This window comes from Epinephelus lanceolatus, chromosome 7 (assembly GCF_041903045.1).
Source record: "Epinephelus lanceolatus isolate andai-2023 chromosome 7, ASM4190304v1, whole genome shotgun sequence".
Lineage (NCBI taxonomy): Eukaryota > Metazoa > Chordata > Actinopteri > Perciformes > Serranidae > Epinephelus > Epinephelus lanceolatus.
In genome coordinates this window covers 29604206-29627442 of record NC_135740.1, presented here as the reverse complement: position 1 = coordinate 29627442, position 23237 = coordinate 29604206, and the positions used below count along the sequence as shown (strand labels likewise).

The 23237-nt window shown below is 41.9% G+C and overlaps 2 protein-coding genes and 1 long non-coding RNA gene across 6 annotated transcripts in view; 2 read left to right on the top strand and 1 right to left on the bottom strand.

Moving 5' to 3' along the window:
• The window catches only part of LOC117260610 (uncharacterized), a 99440-nt gene that overhangs the window by 47710 nt on the left and 28493 nt on the right, over window positions 1-23237 (top strand). For 2 of the 4 annotated variants that reach the window (XR_013491827.1, XR_004501934.2), the window contains exon 4: window positions 22700-22769. This is a non-coding gene — a long non-coding RNA (uncharacterized LOC117260610). Of the gene's footprint in view, window positions 1-22658; window positions 22770-23237 lie in introns of all 4 variants that reach the window. The other 2 variants (XR_004501935.2, XR_004501933.2) reach the window with 1 other exon arrangement.
• Window positions 2695-7224, bottom strand: zic3 (zic family member 3 heterotaxy 1 (odd-paired homolog, Drosophila)). Its single transcript, XM_033632603.2, has 3 exons — window positions 5961-7224; window positions 4990-5153; window positions 2695-4405 (listed from the first exon to the last, which is right to left on the bottom strand). The coding sequence occupies exons 1-3, from the start codon at window positions 6949-6951 to the stop codon at window positions 4223-4225; spliced, it is 1338 nt and encodes a 445-aa protein (XP_033488494.1). The 5' UTR covers window positions 6952-7224; the 3' UTR covers window positions 2695-4222.
• Window positions 14391-18905, top strand: zic6 (zic family member 6). The gene is made up of 2 exons (XM_033632602.2): window positions 14391-15751; window positions 17716-18905. The coding sequence occupies exons 1-2, from the start codon at window positions 14794-14796 to the stop codon at window positions 18339-18341; spliced, it is 1584 nt and encodes a 527-aa protein (XP_033488493.1). The 5' UTR covers window positions 14391-14793; the 3' UTR covers window positions 18342-18905.

Below are 23237 nucleotides of genomic sequence, written 5' to 3'. Positions count from 1 at the left end.
AGTAGGCTACAACTCTGTACTATTTTTATTTCCTGCAGAATACCCCCCCCCCCCCCCCCCAGCAGCCTCCGCTCCCTTCCTCCTTCGGATACAACAAGCAGCAGACCCTATAGGCAGGGAGAGATTATAGGCTACTGCACGCTGCCAACAGTCAGCTGCCATCCTCCGGGTCCACACCGCAGCCCAGTATAGCAATCCATAAGATAAGTTGAGATGAATGAGCGCTAACGTAATGCAGAGCCAGTAGTAGTGTGCATGCAGAGGGGCATTGCTGTGATACAGCCGCCAGTCTTTACACAACTGCATCCACGTGACCGTCACTGCTTTCTAATCCATTGAGAATCCACCAGAAAGGAGCCTTTCATGTCTCTCTCTCTCTCTCTCTCTCTCTCTCTCTCTCTCTCTCTCTCTCTCTCTCTCTCTCTCTCTCTCTCTCTCTCTCTTCTGGATTGAATCGCCTGCTCTGGTTTCTCATATTATCTGGAAACGATGACTTGTATTGGGCGTCAGCATAAAGCACATGCATGGGCAATAACACGAGCAGCTCCCAGTGGAGGGTTAACACCTAAAACACCAGGGAAAAAAATCTATTTTATTTGCAGAGTTGCAGCTGATCCGCCCGGTTTAATTTAACGACTGATGCAATCTGATGTAAGGGAAAGGAAAAACACATGTTAAGATGTATAAATCTTTACGTTTTATTTGTTTTTATCATCATATTTTTGCGTCCTCCCTTGTTATGATCAGCCGCTGCAGGTCGGAGCGCAGCGCATCACAGATGCATGCGTAAAAATGCAGCCTCCATGTGAGCCCGCCGTGTTTCAGAGGAAGCCGGGTCTCGGTTATTTGACGTCACGGTGTCTGAGAGGGGGAACTTGAAATGTGCGACTAGACGAGCCGGGCAGAGAGAGAGAGAGAGAGAGAGAGAGAGAGAGAGAGAGAGGGAGGGAGGATGGTGGAGGGAGGGGGAAGAGGGGAGAGAAGAGGGGGTGAAAAGAAATGAAATCAAACGGAATGCAAAGGTTGCGCTTGCGCAAAAGTCAAAAACAGAATTTGAATCAATATTCCCAAATCTGTTTATAGTTGAAGGATATTGGGGGTGTGTGTTGGTTTGAAGCACCTTGTGGGGGGTTGGTGTAAAAATGCTGCTCTGCTTTAGGGAAGTGAATCAGTGTTCTCTCTCTCACAGCAGTCTTTCAGATTATACACACTGCGTATTTGTTGTTTCTCCTGCGTTTAAGCGGATATAGCGCTATAAAACATCGGGTAAATGACACTGTGTAATATTAGAGATTCAGAGCCTGTGCATGAGCTCTTGTTGTGATTCAAACTGATTTTTTTCGCCGTTTAAATGCTTATTATGGCGTCCATTGATGTGTGGTAACTCCTTTGGTTGTTTTTATGAAGCGGTTCCTTGTTAATCGGGTAGTGGGAGACGCTGAGGCAGCGCCACTTTTGGCAACGTATCCCACTCCACTTTCACGGTCACACAGTGTCCTCAGTTGCCCGTCTTCCAGTCTGCACGTCAGGATTATTATTTGTAAGCGCTCATTTAATAGAATAAAAAAAAAACTTTGCATGTGCAACTTTTGCAGCCATAGACGGATGACCCACATCCCCCATCTAAGCCCCCTGCTCTCTGCCAAGATGTGCTCCTCTAACTTGCTCCCCCCTCAATATTCCCATTCACACAGCACGCACACACATACACACACACACAGCCAAGATACTAAGATGGCGCCTTAATCAGTGTCAAGTTCAAGTGACTCCTACTAGTCTGATACAAACAGCATGGCAAACAGTGTCGGCTATATGCGTAAAGATGCAGGGAGCAGAACAACATGGTGATAATAATCAACGTCGCAGTCTGAGACTCGCTTTTCATAATGTTTTTTTAATTTCAGTCAAAATTTCCGTTCACATTTCTTCATAAATAGTTGGTAAAACAAATCAACCAACATACAGTAGCCTAAAAAGTACAAGGAACCTTTGCCTCTGGTAGCTAAATAGGCTAACGCATAGGCCTGCTGTTGTAACATGGTTTGCCTCAATGTGGCACAGTGACACAGTTCATCAGTAAAACATTTTTGCTCTTCAGGAATAACTTGGAGTGTGACCCATTTCTCCCAGAAAGTGTTACAACATCACATTCTAGCTGTGTTTATACATCAGGTATTTTTTTTTTCTTTTCGCTGACCTCTGGACATGGGGCAGAAAGGTGGTGGGAATAAGAAAAAGTACTTCATTTAAATTAAGGTATAGAAAATAGCATATAAAACATATATTCCTTAAATTATTTAAATAAACTTATTTCATATATCACTGTCACGAGGTACCGTTTTTTTACATTTTATTTTAAAAGTAGTGCTGGTGGTCTGAAATTGTTCTCATATGAGTACAATATACTTTGTGTATGCATAATATTTAATTCTTGAGAATAGGTTACAATGCAATGCTGTAACTCTTTTTGCCACTGAACGTATTCTCCCCCTCCCTCCCTCCCCCTCCCTCCCTCAAACCCACATAGATCTAGAATTCCTTCCACTAAATTTTGTTAAACACAAAAAATGTCATCTTGACAAGTTATTCACACAAAACAAGCAAATGTGTAATCAAACTGCTCTATATGCAACACCACAACAAATAACACGCTTAGTTTCACAGAAGAATTACATTTAAAACAATGCAAGCTGACAGACAAAAAAACTTTTTTTATTTTTGAAGATACTGTGTTGTGACAGTTCCATTGTTGCCGATGCACACATTTAAACATACTTGCACAAAGACATTGCTGGAACTATAAAGAGTGCCATACAGGCGCATATATCTGGGTGCTTGACCCCGAATTTGAAATACTCAAAATGCTGTCACCTTGATTTGGAAATCATGAACTTCGCACACTCGTCTAAGACCTGTATAGGAGTGCAATAGGCTGATGGGTTTATTCTTTTTTCTCTCTTCTCACTCTCCCAATACTGAGTTTATGCTACGAATTGACATCTATTTCTGATTCTATGAAAGTAAAATACACAAAACAAGTTTAAATTTAACCAAAAATAAAGATATCAACAGAACCGTTTTATAGCTTCTCAGCTCAACTGAACTCAGTCCTACAAAGTCAATGATTTACATGTCAATGGTCTCATAAAGAAAATAAAAGTGACGGAAATATCTGCATTATATAAAGACAAATCCATAATATTCATATAGATGATTTCTTCGATCCAAATAAGACACATATAGGCCTATTGGTTAAAAAGAAAAAAAAAACAGAAGGATACAATCGCGATGTTGGAGCTTTAGAGTTTATCATTTGTTCAATGTTAAGCTGGTTATGACCAAAACTGTACAGTTCTTGTTAGAAAACATTTCCATAAATATCATTTAAGTTTCAGAACTTATACCCATAATTAAATTACAAATTGATAAATATGGCATCATGGATATGTATTTACAACGGTATTAACAAAAGGCAACGTTATATTCAACGGTAACAATCGTAACCTAATACCACATTTCTCCACCTGAAAAACGGACGTTGACAATAGATTCGACCCCATCAAACAAGGAAATACATTCACGAGTATAATATTTATTTAGGATTTTTTTTTTAACTGTGTTCAAGTTCATGACAAAGACTTTGGCACGTTTCTTAAGACTGTTTGAAGTTCCAACAATCAATTGAAGAGGCGACAGTAGCGCGTCACCGTCATATAAAACAGCGTGAAATAATCTTCCTTTTTATTCTTTTTTTTTAAATAAAAATTTGAGAAAATACATAAAATGAAAAATAAAACATTTTTTTCTGTAAACTAAAAGATAAAAAAACATTTATTTATACTGAGAAAGTATTACGATTTTATTTATTCGTGGATTTTTATTTTATTTTTTTTTTCATTATTTGATTTCCTCAAAACTGCGGAATAAAAGTCAAATTTTTCGTGATCCTGAGAACGGACGTGGCCTGCTTGGTGCTGGCTTTTGCTCTCATCTCCTGTTGTTGTTGTTGTCCCAATCCCATTTGTGTGTGTCTGACAGCGTGACGTGTGTGTGAGAGAGTGTGTGTGTGTGTGTGTGTGTGTGTGTGTGTGTGAGAGAGTGTGTGTGTGATTGTGGGAGTATGAGTGTGTGTGAGGAGAACAGGAATAGTTTTTAAGGTTTTTATCCTCTTTTATCCACAACCCCCGTGGTCCACATTGAGAGAGGGTCTGTTCTTCTGACTTCAAACGTACCATTCATTAAAGTTGGGTGCAAGTCCTTCGCTGTGGCCAGACGTGTTTTGTACGGCTAACGGCGGTGTTTTTGTCGGGTCTTCTGTGCTGGCTGAGACCAGCACTGGCGGTGTGGACGACTCGTATCCAGAGCTTGCTGCTGGAGACGACTCGGATCCTTGAGACTCATGTACCTGCAAAAAACAGAAAGAAAGAAATAAGAATGAGCAACCGAGGCTGGCGTATAATATCCATTTATGCTCCAACAGTGGCTCTGTGGATGGTGGTGAAGTTAAACGCGGATTAAGTAGATTTTATAGAGCTACTATAACAGTAAACACACAGCAAAGTTGAAAGTGGCACGGCAACTTTACACTGCAAAACATCAATGCGCCATTAGTGCGTAATCTGTCATTTTTGCCTTTACGCTTGTGGTTTAAAAAATTGTAATTTACGCACAACATTTGAACGTTTTTCTTCAAGTCATTACTTTTTTAAATAAGACAAAAGGGCAGCTGTGATTAAATAAAACAGAGACAGACATAACTGATATATTTCAGTGTCACTAACAGACTAAATGGCATCCTAAATGTTCTTTCTTGCAGTGTAACAGTGCCATAACATCTCAAGAAATGCCTCAAGTTGTTGTAGTCCCTGTCTGTGGCAGTGGGGGGAGGAGGGGGGTGAGGGGTGAAGTGTGTGTGTGTGTGTGTGTGTGTGTGTGTGTGTGTGTGTGTGTGTGTTAATGTGTTTAAGGAGTAATGAAGACGTTAATTACCTTCATGTGTTTCCTGAGAGAGCTGGGGTGTGTGTATGACTTGTCGCACACTTTGCAGATGTATGGCTTGTCTGATGTGTGCACATGCATGTGTTTTTTCCTGTCGCTGCTGTTGGCGAAGCGTCTGTCACAGCCATCAAATTCACACTTAAACGGCTTCTCACCTGCAGGAATTAAATACACACCATGAATTACCACCAGTGGCCCCGCACAAACAACCACCAACCCCCCCATTGTAACAAACACACACCACCTGTAAAAAAAAACCGAAGCACGGAGATGTAAATTGTCTGCAGCCTTATTATATAACAGGAGTAACCTACATTTTCGGGGCGACATGGATACAGCTCCACTACTACACTCTGCTCTGTCAGGCTTTATTTATTCAAGAGGCCTGCTCCTTCATGCTACTACTGGCCTGCTCCGTGCGTCTGCTCCTATGTAGTAAACACTGAATCAACAGGGCATCTCTGCTCTAAGTGATAGCTGAACAAGGGTGAGGATTACAAACACGGTCAGAAACTGATGCGTTATAATTGTATATGACGTCCAGAAAGCACCACAGAGATAGTCTGCCTGGATAGCCTGACGCAGCTAGTGCACCCAAACTTTAGCAAGTGAGGAAACTATCTTTATATATCGCACACAACTTCTCAGCATCAAAGCTGCAGAATTACTGAGTCTAAACACACAGGGCTGCTCAGCAAAACCATGTTTTTTTGCGTAATTGTGCCAACACTATTTTATAAGTAGAAATAGTTGAGAATAAGCTGCACTAATAACAATTTGGGAACTGTTCCACATGATAAATGTGGGCCCAACTTCTCAGTTTACTCTTGTAAACAACAAAAACATGCACTCTGTTTTTTTGGAGCACAATGCCTAACACACACCAGTTCCTCTCAGAGCAGCCTGACTTTTTTCTAAGTGTTATTTTACGCACACCATGCCATGATAGTGTCGCTGCCTACCTGTATGCGTTCTTTTGTGGATTTTCAAATTTTCCGATCTGGCGAATATTTTCCCACATCCGGGGAACGGGCATGGGAACGGTTTCTCGCCCGTGTGCACACGGATGTGGTTGACGAGTTTGTACTTGGCCTTAAAAGATTTCCCTTCTCTCGGGCAGTCCTCCCAGAAGCAGATGTGGTTGCTCTGCTCGGGGCCGCCGACGTGCTCCATGGACACATGAGTGACCATCTCGTGCATGGTGCTGAAAGTCCTGTCGCAAGTCTTTTTGGGTCTGTTCATCTGGTTCTCGTCTATCCATTTGCAGGATAATTCTTGTTTAATGGGTTGCCTCATGTATCTAAAGAAGGCCCCCGGACCGTGGTGCGTCGGCACATTCATCCCCATGTTCATGTTGATAGGATGGCTGTAGTTGTGCAGCTGAGCCCCGTAGGGGTCCGTCCGAGGGCTCGCGACCGGACGGTACGGATCAGGTCTTCCGAAAATGTCCCCGCGTAAGCCAAGATGCATTTGGCTGTTTACTACATGTCCACTCGGTGAAGTGTGGCTCACCCCCTGGTCGTGAAGTCCTGGAAACAACAGATGTCCGGGGTTATCGGTGATCCCGGGCGGCCCGTGGAGGCTCCCCGCCGAAGCTGCAAAGATCCCATGCTGGGCGCTGGGTGCTGTGGACTCTCCAACACCCCGGTTCCGGAAGAGAAAGTCCCGTGTTGAATTGAACGCTCCCCCACCGTACGAGCCCACCTGCCCGCCGTGAGTGTGTCCCAGGGCAGCTGCATATCCAGTGGCTTGCGGGGTGAAAGCTGATGTCTGACTGGAGGCGATATCGTGAGCCACGGGGCTGATTTTGAAAGCTGCGGAGTGGGAAGAATCGGTGAAGGGATTCAGTCCCAGACCCGGGTCTCTGTTCCCGATGTCGTGGTGCCGTGCTGTCCCGAAACCCCCCACTCCTAACGATGCAAACTGCGGACCGCTATCAAGAAGCATAGTCATGAAGCTTGAAGCAAACTTAGGAGACGGGAAGAAAACAGAAAATAAAATTAAAATCCAGTGTAGCGGAGCGCGCAAGCTGCAGACACCGCGCCGAGATTTACCACGTTTTGCTGGGGGAGCAAAATCCTAAAATAAAAAAACAAACGTAGCCAAAACGGGGAAAAATCCTATGCGTAAAGAGTTGGGAGAAAAAAACTCCCGTTGACTGCGATCCGTGAGAAAGAGGATCAAACTTCCCCCCCTTTCCAGGCGGATGATGTCCTTGGACTGATAAAGTCAATCACTCACTCCCAGAACATAAATGAACTCGGGAGGCAGTGCTACGACAGCCAATCAGCGCGCGGCTACCCCTCTGACACGTGACCGCGAAGGAGGGTGTTAATTGGCTAGATTTCTGGTGATTGGCACAGTTTAGTATTGGAGATGGCAGGTCGTCTCAATTGGTTTCATTTGATTGGCTCTTACAGGCATTATTTTGCAGGTATAACGGAGCACTCTAGCGCAGATCCTGGATGTGTTATGTGTAGCGCATGGCTTATGCAGCCATACGTGAGGTACACTCCTCCAGAAACTCCCCAAGCAGTTTGAATATGACATAAAAATAAATATATTTAGGCTATTATACCTGCTGCAGTGTTTTTAAACCAGCATGGTGCGTGCAAACTTTTAGTGCATGTTGTTTTACAGAAACAGAGAAGTTAATCTGAGACATAATATTTGGTTTTATTCCCCAAATGTATTGTGGGGGAAAAACTTATACTTTTAAAGTCAAGTTTAAGTTTGTTAAGAGGGCCTGCAAATTAAAAATATCTATCTATCCATCTATCTGTGTAATATAGTTTATATATCATTGACTTATCTGTGTTATTTCTCTCTTTCATGTGACCAGTTTGGCTCTTATTAACTGAAAACTTGAATGTACTTGGCACAGCTCCAAACTGTGGCTTTCTTGAAGCCGCTTGAAAGGGGAGGGGGGTATTTTTTTTTTTTTTAAGCAAAAGCTCTATAGGGTGTAAGACGGAGGAATAAAAGACAGAAAGAAAGATGGCAGTAATTGTAATATCCTGAGATTTTTTCGCTCAGCCAAAAAATTCGTGCCATTGAGCAAGTTTCACAGGGGCTGCCGCTGACTCGCTGCAGGACACATAAAATCTGATCAAGTTCAGAGACGCGCTGAGTGCTTCAAGCGGCGCTTTTTAACTCCAAGCCTTTCACATCCTTTCCCCCCTCAATCTGTCCCAGGAAGGAGCTCACATTCTTTATTTTAGGGGATCTGGACCAAAAAAAAAATCTTCAAATCAGTCCTTCATTCTGCTTTCGCCCTCATCCTACCGCATTCACTCCAGAACATTTCCTCGAGAAAGAGTAATAGATTGAAAGGTGAGTTTTCTTACTTATCCGTCGTGTGTGTGTTGGGAGCAGGGGCCATGATAGGCCTGTGCGTAGACTGCATGGTGTGGAAGTGTGTGAACCTACAGTTTATTATATTTAGCTATAGTGGAGGCTGCATGGGGTTTAGTTTTCTCTCTCAGTGCTTAGGCCGGTTACTCATATGGTAATTTAATTGTTGCAAGGACCTGCATACCTCTGTGTTTTACGGCCGTCGTGCACCACTTGCGCTTTTTGCACATAACCTCAACAACTTATCTTGAAGCAAAACGACGAATGAGACTCACTTCATCTCTTTTTTTTCCTCCGTAAGCTGCTCTCCCTCCCTCTCTCTGCCTCCCCTCTCTTCCTCCCTCTCTCTCTCTCACCACGAAGGCATAGCCTCTCACAGTTTACTCCTCCCTTCACTCTCACACACTCGTCTTCTCACACGGCACACAGCATGCGCGTGCACGAGCGTACACACACTGAGCACCACGAGCACACACACACATAAAACCCGAAGCCTACACACACTCACTCACACACACACACACACACACACACACACACATAGACACTTAACAGAGTTTGCCTTTGCAGTTTTGCACTATGAGATTTATGGCGACCTTTGTGAACTTTCACAAGTGACAAGCAGCCTGTTAAGTCCTCCTGTATTCCCTCCATATTTTATTGGCTTGTTGCAACATGAAGGCCCCGTACGCCACCTCAGGTTACGTGCCGTGCGTCTGCAGCCGCGTTATCACTATGAAATAATTAAGTAACGTGCTTTAAATGAGTCACAAATGTTTGTGAGCGACAGAGCAGCAGCAGCAGTCACTGGGCTCTTGCTGGGAAAAAGGGGAGCTGTCATCACAACTGGGCCTGTAATGTAAAGCAACTGTTGCTCGAGAGTTAAATTTAAAACTATTTTTTTTCTGGTATGCTGGTATTAATTTAATATTTTATTATTTAATTAATTTTACAAATGTGGAATTTGACGATAGGGGGCTTCAAACGCGATTTTTTTAAATTATATTTCTTTCACCAACATCAAAACAAAACGAAAAACTCTGGGTTGTAAGAATATTAGGTCACACATATATATATATATATATATATATATATATATATATATATATATATATATATATATATATATATATATATTAATTTTTTTTAATTTAATGTATTTTTTAATCTACCTCCTTGTTTTAAATGAGCAGGCTGCCTTGTCGCGTAATATTTTTTTTTTACAGGACAAAAGAAAATGGTGAAAGTTACAAAGAGGGGGAAAGACAGCTTCATAGACTTCTTTATGAGGCTGCACTTTTGTTAACCGTTTGTCTCACTCACACCAGCCATTTTCCTCACAGAATATTTTACCCCGCTCCTCGCTCCTCCGCTCACTGACATTTTCACCTCTATTTTTTGACACATCTATTTAATTAAATTCTAGTAAATTTTACACCGTTATAATTTCACATAGTTTTGCCACGACACAATTTTATATATTTGCTTTAACTTTTAAAAATGTTAAATTTAATTGCATAAAATGATTAAATCAGCATGCAGCTATAACTACTTTAGGCCTTTGTTTCCTTTGTGTTAAATGTCCGACACACTGTAAAATGTTTAATGATCATGAAACGCGGGCGTATTGCATGGTGGTAAATTATACCCCGTTATTCTGCAGGACTATGTGTAATTTGATGATTTAGTTATCTCTGCTGGGATTACCTCATTGGGCGTTGGGATAGCCCATTGGTTATAACATAATCTTCTTCAAACTGAGCATGCGCGTTACCTTAAAATATCACAATATTGTAGTGTGCATACCTCTGTGACAGTAAGCCCATGCTGTTGGAAAAGAGCAGAACATAACCATCAGCCTAAATGGTAAACAACTCACATTTCTTCTAACTAGAAGTGTTAGACTCTATTTAAATGCATAATTTGATAAATGACTTGGATGCATGAGAATTATTTTTTTATATAAAGAAATTTGCCTTTGGCAGCCCAATCTTCTGGATTTTTTTTTCTTTCCTTACAGCAATGTTGAGTAATTTTTTTTTTTTTTTGTCCACATTGTCTGGCCTGTAGCCTACACTATGCTTGGCTGGCTCAGGCCGCTGGTGCTATAGAGGAGTTTGTGGACTTGAAGTTAACTCAATAGTGACCAGACAAAAGTGAAATCTTCATCTCCTGGAAACAATGGCACAACCATAGCCCACTACTGCTTCCATTGACTCAGTCTGGCTGTATATGAGTGTGTTTTCCGTGTTTCCATTTTAAAGAGGCAGAAAATGGTCAATGTATCCCAGCGGCACAGTTAAATGAATGATATCGTGATTCACTGTTTTGCTGAAATGGACCTTCTGCTGAATGAACATGCAGGTTTTTGCTGTGGTTTAATGTGCCAACTCTGACTCTCTCTGTGCCTTGCTTTATAATAGGAAAATGAATCGTGCACTGGGTGCATTCTCCTTGACACTTTGCTCAGTTCTTTTACATTCAGCCCACAACAGTATAAAAGCTCAGGTTCTGGTCTGCATTCATACCATAATCCAGCAGATTTCATACATTCACAGAATAAAATACATTTTGGCTCACGTTTGTTTCAGCGAACACACTCTCTATGCATGCTAAATATGCATCCCCTTATTTCCAGAATATATTTTCATTGTGTGTTGTATATTTCAGACATATGTAGCCTGTAATCAAATGCTATTTCACATTTCTGTGCAAGTGTAGCAGCTGATAATGAAAAGAAATTTGCCACCATGCATGCTACAGCTTTACATGACGAGTGACAATTTAACTGTCTTGTATTTTGGATATTCACAATGTAATGCTCGACTGTGTTGCATCACTATCGGGCATATTTCAGTGCTGTGTTCGTCATCGCAGAGACAGAAATGTTTTGTCATCCTGTATTCGCTTCATATTGCTCAGCACAGGCTTATATACCTCCGTACAGCACAATCCCAGCCACAGCTCGTCATCTATATTTCATACATTATATGGTCAGTTGGGTCTGGAGTGACTGCTGCAGTAGGTGTTTGCCTTCATATGGCTGATGGAGAGGGCTAATTGACTTCTTGCTGTGATTTACTGGAGCATCTGTCTGCAAATGGACTCATCCCAAACCTGTTAATTCATCTAAATTTCATAAAGTCATGGCAAGACTGTGCACTGCCATCCCTCATCAATTATAATATCTCAGCACTGCTCCACACTGATGCTTAAACGTACACACACATGGGCATTACTGTTTGTGCCACATATATGAGCATAGTTTGTGACTGTCTGACACACACACACTCACACACACATGCACACACAGATTTGGATACTTGATGAAATAATTTATCCTCCTTTGCCTTATCTTTTTATTATTTTTTGTCATGCCTTGTCTTATATTGGCATTAGGGTAACACCTGGTGATTCATACACACACACTGGGAATATTACATGCATATTTACATGTACATTTATGTGTGTGTGTGTGTGTGTGTGTTTATCGGCTTTGTGCGATAAACATACACAAAATATAGTTTCAAAAAAAAAAAATCACGTTGATTCAGAAGAATTCTTCTTGTCGACACCCCGCGTTGAACAGAAATAAAATTAGCAGAATTCTCAGTCCAGTCTGCAGCATGATGCCACACTGTACCTCTGGTCCTCTGACTGGCACTCCTGTTTGATTCCACCTCTGCATATTGCCCCTTTGTCATTCATTTGCTACATATTCACTGCACTGGGACTGACTGGGATCTTATGGACATAAAGACTATTCCTGACATGAGTGTTTTGATGGTTGGGAGTTATATTTTGTGTGCAACAGTCACTAGGATTTTGTCTGGCCTGTCAAGCAACCAACATAAATGACCGATCTCATAATGCTGAAGGCTTGGAGGGGATTGCAGATGTCAAAATGCTTGAGCTGGCTACAGTGTTGATATTTAAACTGAAGTTTAAATGCATAGTTTACAAATTAAAAATGCTACGCTGTCACAAATTTGGTGTGTTTTATCAAATAAAACTGGATGGTTGTTATAGCAACATGACAAACCAAGTGATAAATAATCGCAGCACAGATTTGCTAATATAAATGTATTGTTTTTCGCTGTGAAGCTAACCACACCACTTTAACAGATTTTTTATTTCATAGGAATAATGTCGAACGTGTTTGGCAAATTTTAAACATATTAACACACTAAATAAATACACACACTCTTTTAGTTGTGTGTGTTGTTTTTGCTTGACTTCCATGCTGTTTTGCAGTTGAATTAATAGATTTGTAATTTATGGGAAATTGCTGATCAGGCTAAACTCTGGTTAAGTTATAGTCACATTTAGGACTATTTGAGCATTTAAGCACATTTAGTTATTATGTGCATTTAAATATTGTCAGTGCTTATGTACAAAATATTGCAGTATAAGCTAGTTATGGAATAGGCCTGTAGCATACACTTGCTGTCAGAAATATGAGCTTGAATAGCCTATTAATCATATAAGTGTAATTATTCTTGATAGTCCTCTGCCTTCTTGCTGCACATGAGGAGCAGGGCTGATTTGGGGCGCAGGTCTGTCAGCCCTTTTTCTGCTTTCTGAATGACAGATTGGAAACTTTCGGTTTATTGGCCTTCAGCCCTCAATCATTTTCGGAAATGCAGCGGGTTAAAGGTTGACAAACATGAGCGTCCATTACAATCATGACGGAATTAGGCCAGTTCTGGGCATGTCTACTATTTTGCGGCACTTAATGTCAAGTGGGCCCCCTTGCTTTGTCTCTGCCTAGGATCCACTGCAGGTGACGTCAGCATAACAATGTGGAAACGGATTTTTTTTTCTTTCTTTCTTTTTTTTTTTTAAGAAAAAGGTTGGAAAATTCTGCCAGCTAAGTATTTGGAAAAAAAATCTTCTCCACCTTAAACCTTTAAGCTGCAGTCCGGAGCCCACGCCACGTCATGTAGATTTAAATAAAAGCAACAGATAAAAGAATTTGGCTAAACTGGTCCTAGGTATAGGGAAGAAAAGTGCGCTGATAGAATCAGAGCCGCGTCAAAGCGAGGAGACGTGCAGAAATATGTGCTGCACTGCATGGAGAGCCTGGAGCTGCTGTCCTCACAGCACCCCAAAGTAGGAAAGTTTATCAGAGTTTCCCAGGAACACTGGGTCCTGCTCTGCTGTTTGTCACGTTCCAGCATTTACATTTTACGTAACCATTTTTTACATTTGTGCAAAAGCCTGCAAGACGCGTGCTGCACTTTTGATGATTATTAATTTATTAACGCCTAATGAAAAAAGGGTGCATGTGTAGAAAGGCTTCACGTTGGGCTTAAGGGTAAAATAGTACATCCTGTTCTGCAGTGTTCCCCTCTGACACTGAAGCTGAAATAACTTTTTTTTTTCCAATAATGATATTTTAGATGTCCGGTGCTTCATGTAGAACTACTTGTTGCTTTATAGAAGTTTTATTTTTCTTTGTACATGAGGTATTTTTGCGCCCTTATAAAAATACATGCATTATAAAATAAAAGTGTCATGCAGAGATACTCTTACCACTCTTACCAATCTTTAAACTGTGTTGAATTAAAAAAATACAGCTTTAAACTTTGTGATCATGCACTCCTATGACGCACAAAGGCTTTATTTGTATTTTTAAATAATTTTAAATAAGTGATTTTGGTGATTAGATTTAGTTTCCTGTAAGTTTCCCTGTTTTCAGATGTGACACTCAGCTCAAAATGAAAGTCTTGACAATAATTGGCCTGGACACGCTATGGCCAGTCTCTCTATTATTCTTGCAGGGCAGGAGCGGGACATTTGCTTTGGCAAGATTTGCAGCCCAATAAAAGCCGGTAGATGGGCTGTGATAGTCTTGTGTTTTGCTCATGTCTGCACTTTAATCACTTGACTTTTATCAGATGATTAGTATTACACATTAACCTCCACGGTTTTTTCTCCCCTCATATGCAGAGACTTAGAGAAGGGGTCTTATGAGAAGGCGCCTGAAGTTAAAGAGGCAGCAATATTTGCAAGTATCGCGGCACATTTCAAAGCATTTTCTCTGCGATATTTGAAAACGGAGTCGTGCAGCGAACGCCTGCGTGTCCCTTTTAAAACAAACCCAGCGCCTGTCAATCACGGCGCATTCCAACCAATCCCAAAGCTCCCTTTTTAAAAGCAGGTTTGCCTGCTGTGCTTTTATATTGCACCATGGCCTGTTTCGAAGCATTTTACTACCACGGTTATTGCCACAAATCAAGAGGGCAAAGTGAACGGCATGGGACTCACACCAACTTTAACGAAATTGAGTCTGGTTCCTACTTCTGCGAAGTTCACGGCCAAGAATTTCACATGCAGATGATATACAAACAAGGGAAAATGGAGAGGGGATTTCTAGGTGTATCCTGAGTGCTGAACTGGTTTGATTTTGCAAACTCATAGCCAAACTCACAACAAAACATGACAAGCCTTTCGAGGTTTAGTGGCTGTCCTCTCTCTTGCGTCAACCCCGGGGAGAGCAATACTGAACCCAGCGTGGTGCTGCCACCTTTGGCAGGAGAGCACATGGGACTCCCCACTGGCAGTTCCTTAAAACTCTGCCCCTCGCACAATTTGCGAGACTACCACGAGACGAGGTCCAGTGCATATGTTGACCATTCGGTTCCCAATTTTTCAGACTCTGGATACCCCAGCCACCGGTTAGAGCACAGCCCTAGGGGCATTATCATTGGAGCCAATCTTTCTGGAGCCGGCATGCCACCCGTCACTGATCAACTGGCATCAAGAACTAACCAACATGGCGGGATTGGAAGGTATCGTGACTTCCCTGGCTACAGAGACAACAGGAGCCATGCTTTTTTCTCAAGTTATCAGGAGCAGGCCCACGCCTCCACCGACGCATCCCGAGACCTCGGCAGCCAGATGATGCTGGGTCTACCTGGCGACCTCCTCAGCCGGACTCACCCTTATGGGCAAAGCATCAACGCCAAGGGCAACAGCCAGCAGCTTGTCTCCCAATTCCTGGGTCTGTACAAGCCCCTCAACATGGCAATTCAGCGTGGAGGAGGCGACGCTTTCCTCAGGTGCTCCAAACAAACAGTGAAGCACGAGCTGGTGTGCAAGTGGAGTGACGGTCAAGAGGGGGCTGGGAAGCTGTCCTGCTCCAGAGCCTTCGGGACCATGTATGAACTTGTCACCCATGTGACAGTGGAGCATGTCGGAGGACCAGACCACTCTGAGTATGTGTGTCACTGGGAGAATTGTGCGAGAGACAGGAAGCCTTTCAAAGCCAAATACAAGCTGGTGAACCACGTCAGAGTCCACACGGGGGAAAAGCCCTTTCCCTGCCCCTTTCACGGCTGTGAGAAAGTTTTTGCAAGATCAGAAAATCTTAAGATCCACAAGAGGACTCACACAGGTTAGTTAATGATCATGATGAAGCACACAATTTGATGATGATGATGATGATGATAATAATAATATTGATGATGACATAATAACAATAATAATAAAAATAATAATCAAATTTGATAGCTGAATTATTTAATAAAAATGTGGTCTGTATTTTCAACTTTAAAACAAACTCTTTCATTAACATTTAGGAGTTTTTAAAATGTTTATCCATGTGATTTTTTTATTTTATTTTTGATAATAGAAGTTTGCCAATTCTGCCACACTATTATTATTATTATTATTATTATTGTTTTTATTATTATTTGTATTATCACTATTATTATTATTGTTCCTGTTGTTGCTATCACTGTGTAGTGTTATTTAGGGCCTCCACTGTTAAAACTGTTTTTGTGCAAAGCTTTCCTCGCTGCCTCTCGCTGTCTCTGTCACTGCCTGCTGTTTGCAGCAGAAAAAAAGCACCTCCAGGTTCCGTGAAGGCACCACAGATGAGTAGTAGTAAGCCAGTTACAAACGAGCCTGGTGTGCAGGCCTAGTGGTTAGGGTGCCTCTCCCACTTCATTCAGTGAAATTATTAAATAAATGCCGGGACACCGGAGAGCTGTGACGTAGCCGTTACGCTGCCTCTGCCTCCCAGGGACTCAGGAACACTAACAGAGCACATCACACAGTGATGCGGTGGGAAATCAAAAGGTGAGCGAACAGATGACCTCAGTCAGCAAAATGAGATGACTATAAATACAAACAAAATGAGTCACATTTCAAAAAAAAAAAAAAAAAAAGCTGATTTATTTATGGCCTTGCCCTCGTTTAATTTACACCACTTTGATGGGCCTGTTAGTTGCCACCAAGCACTGTGAAATGATGCCATCAAATGCATTTCATTTTAAAACGGTGACTGTCTTTGGGCTCTTCCTCCTATGCACACACAAAAAAAGATTTTACTGCACAATCTGATTTTATTCTCATTTCTACACACACTTCAGGGACTGCAGTGACCTCACAAAGTACACTGAAATGTAGGCATTTAAATTTAAAATATAATTACCGAATGAAGTAAGTGGCCCTCTGAGGAAGAAGAGAGGCTTCAGATTGGGGAAAAAATATTTATTAGGCGCCCCCTTTTACTTGTGGTGTTAAATTGTTTTACTAATGAAAGCAAAGAGAATAGAGACAGAAAAGGGGGACGCTTAATGGCGTTTGTTATTACTGCACATGCGTAGTGTGTCGCTAATTAGACATAATTTATGTCAGAAAAATATATTCTCTTTTTATTTAATTCCAAAAGACATCCTTTAAGATGCAGGCCTGCAAAATGATGATTTAACAGGAAGTTTTATTTTTGAGTCTGATTGTCCGCTGCATCTGTGTGTGTGTGTGTGTGTGTGTGTGTGTGTGTGTGTGTGTGTGTGTGTGTGCAGGAGGGACAGTGCACAGCTGCAGGCATTTTCGTGCTAGAAGATCAATTAGCATTTTGATAGCCATAATTCATTCTACGCATGATAAAACCATTTAAACAAATCTTTGCATTCGCTGTCGCAGGTTTATCATAATCTAATGCATGTTTAACTGCAGCCTTGTTGAGTCACTGCGCACTTAAACGCCTCACTTGTTGCGAGCAGGACTGCAGCAAAGTTTCAGCAACTAGCCTGAACTCCGTAATTTCATGACTCATTGCTAGTTTTGCACATTAATAATAATTTACTGTAAAGATGTGGCATTTTTAAACATGTCTAACCAACAGGCTGAGGAGCGGCTGTGTGTTTGCAGAGTCACTGGTTGAAAGATGGAGATCAGATAGTCATTTCGCAGTGAAGCCTGGATGTGCATTTTTTGGGTGTGCAGGCTCATTGTTTTAATAGCATGGTGGTATGGAGTGCACCAGGATCAGTGTTAGAGCATAGAGAGAGCATGCACGGGCCTGTAAGCATTCTCGTAACTCGCCGTCATTTCTCTTTTTTGCACGTTTAGGTGAAAAACCTTTTAAATGTGAGTTCGAGGGCTGCAACCGGAGGTTTGCGAACAGCAGCGACCGAAAGAAGCACTCTCATGTGCACTCCAGTGACAAACCCTACATGTGCAAGGTCAGGGGCTGCGACAAGTGTTACACCCACCCGAGCTCCCTGAGAAAGCATATGAAGCTGCACTGCAACAAGGCCCAGGTCCCCAAAAGCGATGACGCGCGTCCCGGCGACGGGGGTCACATCGCGGAGGCCAGGTCGACCCGAGTCCCGGATGGAGCCCATATCAGCCCTCCTCAGCCCCCCACCTCCACCCAAGATGTTCCCCTGTCCCCAGAGAGTCGAGACGAGTCGACCCCGAGGTCACGTTTCCATCACACGTTTGACAGCAGTTTGGACTACTCCGCGCACAGGTCACAGCCCCTCTTGGACCCTTTGTTGCTACAGAGAGGCAACTACAGGTCCCAGTCCTCCCAGTACCCCTGCGGACAGACGGGTCACACTTTCGCCCAGAGCTCACGGACTTTCCCCTCCACTTCTCCCTTTCAGAAAAGTATCGTCAATGGATGGTACACATGCCACAGCGGCGTGGACTCTTTCCCACCAAAGCAATGTAACAACATCCCCTCTCTCTGAGTTCCTGTTGGGACACATGCGCCACGACCTGCAGCTTTTTTTTTTCTTCTCGGGCCTATTTTTTCCATGTTATAGCCTAAAAACTTACACCAGTGTCTCTATTACTCTCTGTATTTTTTGTGAATGTTGTATCAAATATTTTGTGACACGTCCTGAGTCATCCTATTGAAATGTTGCATTGCGAAATGTGGCGAGCTTTATTTGTTGTTGTGAGGCCTGTTCGGTTGGGTTTGGCTCGTAGCCTATAGCCATATCTCCCCCACTGTGGGTTATAGGAACTTTTACAAAGTGTATATGCCTAATTGTTCGCTGTGTTGCATAATTATTAAAGATATCTATCTTAAGTGAGACAAAAAAAGGACAAAGGATTTTTTGATGGGAAGTCTTCTGAACTTTTAGGCTGTTACTGGAAAGTGAAAGGAGGCGTCTTGCTGAATGTAGCCCTCAGTTTAGGGGTCTTTGTTGAATGTAAACTAGATGTAATGTATGTCGGGAAGATAGAAACATTATTCATGTCTTTATGTATGTCGCAAGATAATAAATATCTGAATTTCCCTCTCTCAAGTGAAGTTTTGGGACCTAACACGTGATGATGGGCCTGAAGCATGATTTGTCTGTAATTAAAATACTGCGAGGCTCAGTAGGTTTTTTATTTCCCTCTCCTCTTGATTAAGTTTCCCTTTTCATTACACATTCCTGTTTGTATTATATGTATATTTCACATTTCTGTGCAAAGTAAGACCAGTGTGAGCATAAACCAGTGTTCGTGATACTATTAAAAACGTTTAATTAGCATACAGTTCTACTGTACATAAGCCTACTGTATAATTAATTATGTATTCTATATTTTATTAAAGTGTCTATATTCTCTTTGATCAGGCGTGTGTGGTTAAACCCAATCAATGCGTTTTCATCTCACTTTTTTATGCTTTATTTCTAATTTTTATTCTCTCTAGTGGCGCACGTCAGATTTGCAGGTTTGCGATTTTTGTGCAAACTAATGCAACGCATGCACATGGCGGATATTCTCACCTGCAGAAGATCATATTGTGTGCTTATAGTTGCAGGAGCAGGTCAGGCCTGCAACTCAGAGGTTATTGCACCAGTGTGACTGTGTGTGTGTGTGTGTGTGAGACCAGAAACACGCGAGAAACTAAAATGTGGTTAAAATCTGATGGTCACTCTGCACAGCAAAAACCAACCGGCCCTCTCACAACCAAACAGCGTCCACTTTACAATCTGATTTCTTAGCTGCGCCATTAATGCGCGTGTTTTTGGATACAGGTGTATTTGCCCCAAGGTCACGCGCATTCTGTTTCAATGTTTTTCAATGAGACACGTCCTCGCGTGCATTTTGCAACCACTTCAAAGCAATTTTTGCTCATTTTTTTTTACATCCAATAACCAGTTTTTATCTTTTCATTTGATTTCCGTCCCTCTTTGTATTTCTGTCGCTCACGCACGCACACACATACGCGCACACACCCTTCAAATCTTACCTTGAAGGTGAGTAAGCTGCAAACACACATATAGCCCCAAAATATTGTATTGTCCAAACACTAACAAATAAATGCTCAATTTTTTATCCCCAATCATTACTCTATTCAAACCAGAAAACTTTTATTCACTCTCTAAAGGCTTTTAAATTCAAATAATTTCAGCTCCTCATTTTGAGTCTGAATTGATAGATTTTTTTCACTGTTTAAAAAATCACAAACAACTCAAAGAAGACAGATATGTGGTGTTTTGTTTAATGTGGCTGTTAATAAAAGTTGGGAAAGTTTTGGGGGGGGGGAAAGCCAAACAAAAATATGTTAGCTTTCTGTTTTTGGATGCACAAACTCCTAATAGCAACATGTTTGCTTCACTTCACCTAAGCTGCAGTTTCGCTGACATATTTGCTCATGTTTTTGGTTGTGTTTTTGTACCTTGTGGAATGTAAATGTCAACAAACACCTCATTATTTCTGAGAAATAAGCTGAGCAGATTCCTGTTTGAAGCCTGTCTTTTTCTCGGCAGAGCTTGGAATTCAGTTTCACTATTTAGTCCTGGTGCAGAACTCATGTGTAGTGAGTTACTGTTGTCACACAGCTCATTCTGCCTGTTTCATGAGCCAGAAATTACGCCTCTCTTTCTAACAATACTTAAAGGGAGAGTGATTGGAAAGCGAGTGAACAGATTTAAGTACAGTTAATGGGACAGCTAAAGATGTACACAGTGTCTGTCCTCATCCAGCTTATTATTGTGGAGGTCAAACAGGTCACAATTATGATGAATAAGGTAATAAAAACCCCTCAGCTCCCCTGCCAGCAACGCTTTATACTTTGTACCTGTATGTATGGATGTCAGCATTTTATAACATTAAACATACGGATGAATACTGCCATTATATATATACCAATTTGCCTCACACGTTTCAGAGGGATATCAGGTCAAAAGTGCATTAATTTTACATTTCTTTGAAATATATGCTTACAGTGATCTGACAGCTAACTAGCTGTAATCAGGATGTTCTTTATTCCAGTGAGAGGATTTGATGGAGGGGCAGTTGTGTGCATGGCCACAAAAATACAACGGGTAAATGCTCCAAGACTGTATTAGGAGATGTTTTCCTTCCTGTGTCGACCATATTAATACACTTCAGGCTCTTTGGAAGTTTAGAAGATGCTGGTTTTAGTGTTTGATGCTATTTGTAAAACAAAACACAATCAAGACAAGCCTACAAGACGCTCATATTATTTTTATTGCAACGTTCATCCTTCTATATTTAAGGAAAAAAAAACATTTAAAAAAATCCCATAACGGTTTTAATCCTCTGTCATGTTTTTAAGCGAAACATTACGCTGTAATTGTTCTCCAGATTTTGCAAAGCTCTGATGAACTTGTTTACGCATTCTGTGTGCTGGTTAAAAGTGCATGTTGCACACGATACTCATGGGGATGCATCTTTAGGGACAGTCAGATATTTTTGATGATGCATTTTGCAAATCCCTTCAGAGTTTGACTGCAGTTAATTTCGCTTTTGGCTTTCCGTGAGGCGTCTCTCTCTGAAAACCATCCACAAATTTCATTATCTGGGTTTCAGTTTTGACAACGACAAATACTAGTTTGAACTGAATTCATGTTTCTACTGATGAGTATGTGTACCTGTCTGCGTTGGTACGACTCAGGGTGATATAGATAATAATTTTTATGCAGTTGAAGATTTTTTGGTAAGTGGTGTGATATGGTCAAAGATAGAGGATTTAAAGTGGTTGATGTTGGAACATATTTCAATTGTGAAGTGCTTCTTTCTTCCAGAAAATTGAGGTGAACTGGGTTGGCTTTGATCAGTGTACTTTAGTGATGTGATGACTGAAATTTATGAGACCCCTTCCTCTTGTATTGTAACCTTATCAATAGCTTGCATCAAGTGCTTTTAGTGTCACTGTAATATCAATGTTTTGAGAGTAATCAGGAGATATTCTATCTCAGAGCTCATCTTCTAAACCCCAACTATTGTATGCACACACTCTGCCCTCCTGTCCTCTGTTTCTAAAAATAGTAAATCTCTCCACAGAAATCACAATGGAGGTGATCAAACATTATTTTGTGCTCAGAGAGGCTTCTGTGTTTGCAATGTGGAGAACTGATTTTCTGAGGACGTGTATGAAGCCAAAGGCAGCAACCTAAAATGTCTCCGACTCCAGCATGTAAGCTTCCCGTTGTGTATTCTGACCAAGCTGTGGTAATATTCCATAATCATTGAACCCTGCCACACCCTTCCCCCCAGTAATCACAACTGATTAGACCTCCGCTTCCCAGTTTGCCATTTGCCCGCCGCCATCTTTACTCTTGCGCTCTCTGCCTAGCAACAAGCGCAGGCGCCATTTTGGAAACAGTATACAGGGTATACATCAATTTAATGTAAATAAATCCATTTCACCTTGGGATCCATTCGGTTGCCATCTCGCCCCCCTGCCTGTCTGTTATGCCATACTTGGGCCGAGCCCCAGCTGTGTACCAGGGGGTGGGCTGCTTTGTCACACCAGGTCTTTGGTTTTATGCATCATCATAACCACGTATGACATCTTGCGTAACTTACACTGTGAGGCTCTCGTACTTTTTTCCAAGTACGGTTTAAGCACTCGGCTCGGGCTGGAGAGGCTGTGTCAGCGTTGACTCTCACTGACCAAGTGCGATTTTAATTGGATCTCTGGCTTTCCCCCCCATCTTCCCCAGGTCAAAGCCAGTGGTGCTGTTGCTCCCCAACTTGCTTTCTTTTCATCCACCCCTCTGTGCCCCCCCCCCCCCCCCTTCCCCTTTTTTTTTTGCCAGGTCCTCTTGTTCCTCCGTCTCATCTATCTCTATCCCTGCAGCTCCTGGCTATCTTCACCCTCTATGGCTCCTTCATGATGGCCCCCTAATCTCTGCCAGTGTGGTTCCATGGTAAGTAGGTGTCCTCCGCCAGATTCTCCCCCCAAACATGCATGGAACTTGACTCATATATATCTGTTTTTTCTGTACACTGCCCCTCTCTCCATGGAAAATTGCAACCCCACGTGGTAAACTGGATGCAGCTGCACTGCTGCTTTAATTTTTTTTTCTTCACATTCTCTTTCCAGTTGGAGACTGGTAGCTACTGAGGGCTTTGGCATCAAGGCGTCAATGATGCTAACCATGCTGAGGGCAATTGTAATGAACAAAGATTGATTCTAAAAGAAAAGATGCAACAATATATAATAGAAGTGTCAATAAGACGAAATAACAGAGTGTGTAGCTCATGTCACTCTGTGAGAACATTAGTAAGGTAATCTGTTTCATGTCTAAGCCCCTGTTAATTTGACAGCTTCACAATTAATAAGCGTTACCATCAGAAGAGCGGCTCTTATGTAAGACAATGCAATCACTACAATT

What these genes read in the sequence shown, in the direction of transcription:
- zic3 (XM_033632603.2), bottom strand. Translation starts at nt 6,951, where the DNA reads ATGACTATGCTTCTTGATAGCGGTCCGCAGTTTGCATCGTTAGGAGTG. An exon ending in CCACAAAAGAACGCATACAG is followed by an intron (nt 5,154 to 5,960) that starts GTAGGCAGCGAC and finishes TAATTCCTGCAG; the next exon opens with GTGAGAAGCCGTTTAAGTGT. An exon ending in CTCTCAGGAAACACATGAAG is followed by an intron (nt 4,406 to 4,989) that starts GTAATTAACGTC and finishes TGTTTTTTGCAG; the next exon opens with GTACATGAGTCTCAAGGATC.
- zic6 (XM_033632602.2), top strand. Translation starts at nt 14,794, where the DNA reads ATGACAAGCCTTTCGAGGTTTAGTGGCTGTCCTCTCTCTTGCGTCAAC. An exon ending in CCACAAGAGGACTCACACAG is followed by an intron (nt 15,752 to 17,715) that starts GTTAGTTAATGA and finishes TTGCACGTTTAG; the next exon opens with GTGAAAAACCTTTTAAATGT.